This window comes from Pecten maximus, unplaced genomic scaffold, assembly GCF_902652985.1.
Source record: "Pecten maximus unplaced genomic scaffold, xPecMax1.1, whole genome shotgun sequence".
NCBI lineage: Eukaryota > Metazoa > Mollusca > Bivalvia > Pectinida > Pectinidae > Pecten > Pecten maximus.
Genome location: NW_022979233.1, coordinates 9,481 through 16,119, shown reverse-complemented (window position 1 = coordinate 16,119; position 6,639 = coordinate 9,481). Strand labels below are relative to the sequence as shown.

General features: G+C 39.5%; 1 protein-coding gene across 1 annotated transcript; it reads left to right on the top strand.

The window, feature by feature from the left end:
* Window positions 1–235: 235 nt before the first annotated feature.
* On the top strand, window positions 236–2,955 carry LOC117318365 (the record flags this gene model as incomplete). The annotated part of the gene is made up of 4 exons (XM_033873369.1): window positions 236–1,323; window positions 1,467–1,584; window positions 2,217–2,395; window positions 2,801–2,955. Coding segments are annotated over exons 1-4 (519 nt in total), but the record flags the coding sequence as incomplete, so codon positions are not given.
* Between the last annotated feature and the right edge of the window lie 3,684 nt (window positions 2,956–6,639).

Here is a 6,639-nt window from a genome sequence, read left to right as displayed (position 1 = left end):
ATCCACTTCACTACCATGTAAACCTAGATCCTTCTACTTCATCCACTACACTACCATGTAAACCTAGGTCTTGCTTCATCCACTACACTACCATGTAAACCTAGGTCCTACTTCATCCACTACATTACCATGTAAACCTAGGTCCTGCTTCATCCACTTCACTACCATGTAAACCTAGATCCTTCTACTTCATCCACTACACTACCATGTAAACTTAGGTCCTACTTCATCCACTACACCATGAAGGTCAAAAACGGGACTGAGGCAATTCGAAGTGAAAACTTTATGAAAAAAAGATGAAAAAGGAATCAACACGCATTTTGTGTTCTATTATTTACTGTAATGGAATCCGTCGTGGTTTGCTTGAATGTTAGAAGGAGTATGTTAGGTGGGAAGGAATATCATCAAAATCAGCAGGTGAGAAGGAACATCATAAACACAACAGGTGAGAAGGAACATCATAAAAACAACAGGTGAGAAGGAATATAATAAAACCAACAGGTGAGAAGGAACATCATAAAAACAACAGGTGAGAAGGGACATCAAAAAAATTAGCAGGTGAGAAGGAACATCATAAAAACAACAGGTGAGAAGGAACATCATAAAGACAACAGGTGAGAAGGACATCATAAAGACAACAGGTGAGAAGGAACATCATAAAGACAACAGGTGAGAAGGAACATCATAAAAACAACAGGTGAGAAGGAACATCATAAAGACAACAGGTGAGAAGGAACATCATAAAGACAACAGGTGAGAAGGAACATCATAAAAACAACAGGTGAGAAGGAACATCATAAAGACAACAGGTGAGAAGGAACATCATAAAGACAACAGGTGAGAAGGAACATCATAAAGACAACAGGTGAGAAGGAACATCATAAAGACAACAGGTGAGAAGGAACATCATATTGCAATGTAATATATTCTTAGAAAAAATATCATACGTTAATGATAGATATCAATATTAGTCAAAATAAATATCCGTATGATAAACTACGTTAAGAATAACCACAACATGTTGTCGAACACATTTTATTTATTGCTCAGATGTTGGTCCAGACGACCCCTTTGTGTTTATCAATGAAACACTGGAGATCAATTGTACTTTAACGTCACCAAACGAAATCCGAATCTCCTCCACACTCTACTTTACACACCAGCAAACACCGCTGGATGTTGGGTACTACGAGTTTCCGAATAACAGAACCCTATCATTCCGGAAAGTGGCGGAATTGACCGATGCTGGAGCGTACATGTGTTACCGAAGTGACATTAGCGGAAGGATGGGAATTGTCGGAACACAACTGGTAGAGATTGCTTGTAAGTATTTATAATTTTATCAAACGCAGATGTAAATGAAATATAAATGGATCAGTCATGTCATCATCGAAAAATAATGTTATTTATTTAAAGAGGAATGTTTATCAGACTTTAAAACGTTACCGATTGTGCTTCGATCCCAGACCCACCTCAAGTGGTGACAGAAATACAGTGTATTTGGTACAACTGGAGGGACATGTTAGAATGCAGTTGGGAGCTACCGGCCTACAATCTGAGAGACATTGAAGTGAAATTGATGTGGTAAGTACATGATATTCGTTGGCGTACCTGGGAGTGACCAGCCTACAATCACGGGAATACTGCTGTAAATTGACGTTGTGTAGACGCTGTGGTAGGCGTTGAGCAGAATTTTGGTAGGCATTGGGTTGGCGTTTGGTAGGCATGGGGTAGGCGTTCGGTAGACGTAGGGGAGGTATGGGGTAGGCGTTGAGCAGAATTTGGGTAGGCATGGGGTAGGCGTTCGGTAGACATTGGATTAAAGTTGGGTATGCATCAGGTAGGCGTTGGGTAGAATTTGGGTAGGCGTCGGGTAGGCGTGTGTTGAAGTTGGATACGCATGGGTAGGCGTTGGGTTGAAGTTGGGTATGCGTTGGGTAGGCGTTGAGAAGATTTTTGGTTGAAGTTGAGTAAGCATCGGGTAGGCGTTGTATTGAAGTTGGGTAGGTGTTGGGTGAGGTTGGGTAGGTGTTGGGTTGAGGTCGGGTAGATGTTGGGTTGATGTTGGGTAGGCATTGGGTAGACGTTGGGTAAGCGTTGGGTGAATATACCAATTATTCGGAAATGGAATATATAGACTCTGCAATGACCAACATCTTGAAGAATGTATTTTGTTTATTAGAATTACTCATATTTCGTGTCATGTCTGACTATAGGTACAATGGCGCGTTTGGTCAGTGCCCTGACATGAGCCCCAACATGACGAAGTGCACCCTCCGACCCTCATACGCCGCCCTGGATGTGTATTCATGGCATTTTCAAGTCACAGTGACCAACACCAGGCGGAATGTTTCCGCAGTCGGTCCATTCATTGCCAAGAACCAACTAGAAAATGGTACCTTGTCATGTTTTCTTGATTGTTATATAATTCTTTGATAGGAAGTTTAAATATTTTGTAGAAAAAAACAACAATATAACATTTAGATTTTGCTCGCAATTTGTTCCGAAAGACTTGTTTCTGTTCGGATCAGTGAGAGATTGTAACGCCTCCATTTTAACTGAACATGTTTGGTCCTTCCCCACCTTTTGTCTGCTAAGCAAGGAATCTAAAAAGAAGATTGCAATAATTAATCTTAGTGAGACGAGTATCAATATATTTAATATTGATGGGTTACTTTTTTAATCCAAACTTTTTTCCGAGCATGCTTTTATCTTTTCTGAAACAAATAATATAAATCGTTGTTTCAACATTTCGATATTTACGTGTGGATCTTGTGAGCATATTCTATTCCGATTTCAGTGAAGCCGGACAAAGTGGACAGGTTAAACTACGAGTATACTGACAACAGTGGCTGTATACGACTGACCTGGACTTGTGAGGCCGTTACATGTGTGAGTCCTTCGAGAAAGAAACAGATCCGGGTACGATACGTCACCTTACCTGGCGAACCTAAGGTAAGAACATACCTTTAAACGTCTTCTCATTGTCGGTAAGTGTTCTCACGAATCACGTGAATTTTACACAGACATCTCCTATATATTAATGTTCTCTATCATAAAGACGGGTCCTAGTACAACGGTATTGGGTTAATTCTGATAATGGTACGCCAATCTGCAATAGAAAAGGAGTAATAAAACATACCCTACCCGCGCTGCGGTTCGAACTAACGACCTCTCGCTCTCAAGGCAAAAATCCTACCATTAAGCTAAAGGAAAAGTTTCCGCTGTTCTGAGCTAGTAAGATGACTTATCTTCTCCACTCTTACAAATCTTTTGCGGATGCCTATGGGGCGCCGTTTTACTATTTATTCCCATTTGGTGATATCACCTATTCAATCAGTGATATCACCTATTCGAATAGGGGATATCACCAATTCATATTTAGCCCACCATCATCAGATGGTGGGCTATTCAAATCGCCCTGCATCCGTGGTCCGTCGTCCGTCCGTCCGTCCGTCCGTCTGTCCGTCGCTACGTCCGTAAACAATTCTTGTTATCGCTATTTCTCAGAAAGTAATAAAGGGATCTTTCTCAAATTTCATATATAGGTTCCCCTTGGTGCCTAGTTATACATATTGCATTTTGAGACCAATCGGAAAACAACATGGCCGACAGGCAGCCATCTTGGATTTTGACAATTGAAGTTTGTTATCGCTATTTCTCAGAAAGCACTGAACGGATATTTCTTAAATTTCATATGTAGGTTTCTCTTGGTGCCTAGTTATGCATATTGCATTTTGAGACCAATCGGAAAACAACATGGCCGACAGGCAGCCATCTTGGATTTTGACAATTGATGGTTGTTATCGCTATTTCTCAGAAAGTAATGAAGGGATCTTTCTGAAATTTTTATATGTAGGTTCCCCTCAGTGCTTAGTTATGCATGTTGCATTTTGAGACTAATCGGAAAACAACATGGCCTACAGGCAACCATCTTGGATTTTGACAATTGAAGTTTGTTATCGCTATTTCTCAGAAAGTAATGAAGGGATCTTTCTCAAATTTCATATGTAGGTTCCCCATCGGTGTCTAGTTATGCATACTGCATTTTAAGACTAACCGGAAAACAAGATGGCCGACAGGCAGCCATCTTGGATTTTGACAATTGAAGTTTGTTATCGCTATTTCTTAGAAATTACTGAAGGGATCTTTCTCAAATTTCATATGTAGGTTCCCCTTGGTACCTAGTTATGCATGCTGCATTTTCAGACTAATCGGAAAACAACATGGCCGACAGGCAGCCATCTTGGATTTTGACAATTGAAGTTTGTTATCGCTATTTCTCAGAAACTAATAAAGGGATCTTTCTGAAACTTCATATGTAGGTTTCCCTCGGTGCCTAGTTATGCATATTGCATTTTGAGACCAATCGGAAAACAACATGGCCGACAGGCAGCCATCTTGGATTTTGACAATTGAAGTTTGTTATCGCTATTTCTCAGAAAGTGCTGAAGGGATCTTTCTCAAATTTCATATGTAGGTTTCCCTTGGTACCTAGTTATGCGTATTGCAATTTGAGACTAATCGGAAAACAACATGGCCGACAGGCAGCCATCTTGGATTTTGACAATTGAAGTTTGTTATCGCTATTTCTCAAAAACTAATAAAGGGATCTTTCTCCAATTTCATATGTAGGTTCCCCTCGGTGCCTAGTTATGCATATTGTATTTTGAGACTAATCGGAAAATTACATGGCCGACAGGCAGCCATCTTGGATTTTGACAATTAAAGTTTGTTATCGCTATTTCTCAGAAAGTACTGAAGGGATCCTTTTCAAATTTCATATATAGGTTTCCCCTGGTGCGTAGTTATGCATATTGCATTTTGAGAACAATCGGAAAACAACATGGCCGACAGGCAGCCATCTTGGATTTTGACAATTGATGGTTGTTATCGCTATTTCTCAGAAAGTAATGAAGGGATCTTTCTCAAATCTCATATGTATGTTCCCCATTGGTGTCTAGTTATGCATACTGCATTTTAAGACTAACCGGAAAACAAGATGGCCGACAGGCAGCCATCTTGGATTTTGACAATTGAAATTTGTTATCGCTATTTCTCAGAAACTAATAAAGGGATCTTTCTCAAATTTCATATGTAGGTTTCCCTCGGTGCCTAGTTATGCATATTGCATTTTGAGACTAATCGGAAAATAACATGGCCGACAGGCAGCCATCTTGGATTTTGACAATTGAAGTTTGTTATCGCTATTTTTCAGAAAGTACTGGAGGGATCTTTCTGAAATTTCATATGTAGGTTTCCCTTGGTGCCTAGTTATGCATATTGCATTTTGAGACCAATCGGAAAACAACATGGCCGACAGGCAGCCATCTTGGATTTTGACAATTGATGGTTGTTATCGCTATTTCTCAGAAAGTAATGAAGGGATCTTTCTGAAATTTTTATATGTAGGTTCCCCTCAGTGCTTAGTTATGCATATTGCATTTTGAGACTAATCGGAAAACAACATGGCTTACAGGCAACCATCTTGGATTTTGACAATTGAAGTTTGTTATCGCTATTTCTCAGAAAGTAATGAAGGGATCTTTCTCAAATTTCATATGTAGGTTCCCCATCGGTGTCTAGTTATGCATACTGCATTTTAAGACTAACCGGAAAACAAGATGGCCGACAGGCAGCCATCTTGGATTTTGACAATTGAAATTTGTTATCGCTATTTCTCAGAAAGTAATGAAGGGATCTTTCTCAAATCTCATATGTATGTTCCCCATTGGTGTCTAGTTATGCATACTGCATTTTAAGACTAACCGGAAAACAAGATGGCCGACAGGCAGCCATCTTGGATTTTGACAATTGATGGTTGTTATCGCTATTTCTCAGAAAGTAATGAAGGGATCTTTCTCAAATCTCATATGTATGTTCCCCATTGGTGTCTAGTTATGCATACTGCATTTTAAGACTAACCGGAAAACAAGATGGCCGACAGGCAGCCATCTTGGATTTTGACAATTGAAATTTGTTATCGCTATTTCTCAGAAACTAATAAAGGGATCTTTCTCAAATTTCATATGTAGGTTTCCCTCGGTGCGTAGTTATGCATATTGCATTTTGAGACTAATCGGAAAATAACATGGCCGACAGGCAGCCATCTTGGATTTTGACAATTGAAGTTTGTTATCGGTATTTTTCAGAAAGTACTGGAGGGATCTTTCTGAAATTTCATATGTAGGTTTCCCTTGGTGCCTTGTTATGCATATTGCATTTTGAGACCAATCGGAAAACAACATGGCCGACAGGCAGCCATCTTGGATTTTGACAATTGATGGTTGTTATCGCTATTTCTCAGAAAGTAATGAAGGGATCTTTCTGAAATTTTTATATGTAGGTTCCCCTCAGTGCTTAGTTATGCATATTGCATTTTGAGACTAATCGGAAAACAACATGGCTTACAGGCAACCATCTTGGATTTTGACAATTTTTTTTTTTCCTTTTAGGGAAATTAAATTTCAAATTTAATTTTTGGTTCCCCCCCGGGGCTTTTTATGCTATGCTTTTAAACTAACCGGGAAAAAAACCCCTCTTGGATTTTCAATTGAAAAATTTTTTCCTTTTTCCAGAAAAATAAAAATTTTTAAATTTCCCTTTTTTGTTCCCCCGTGCCCGGAAAAAAAGGGGGGG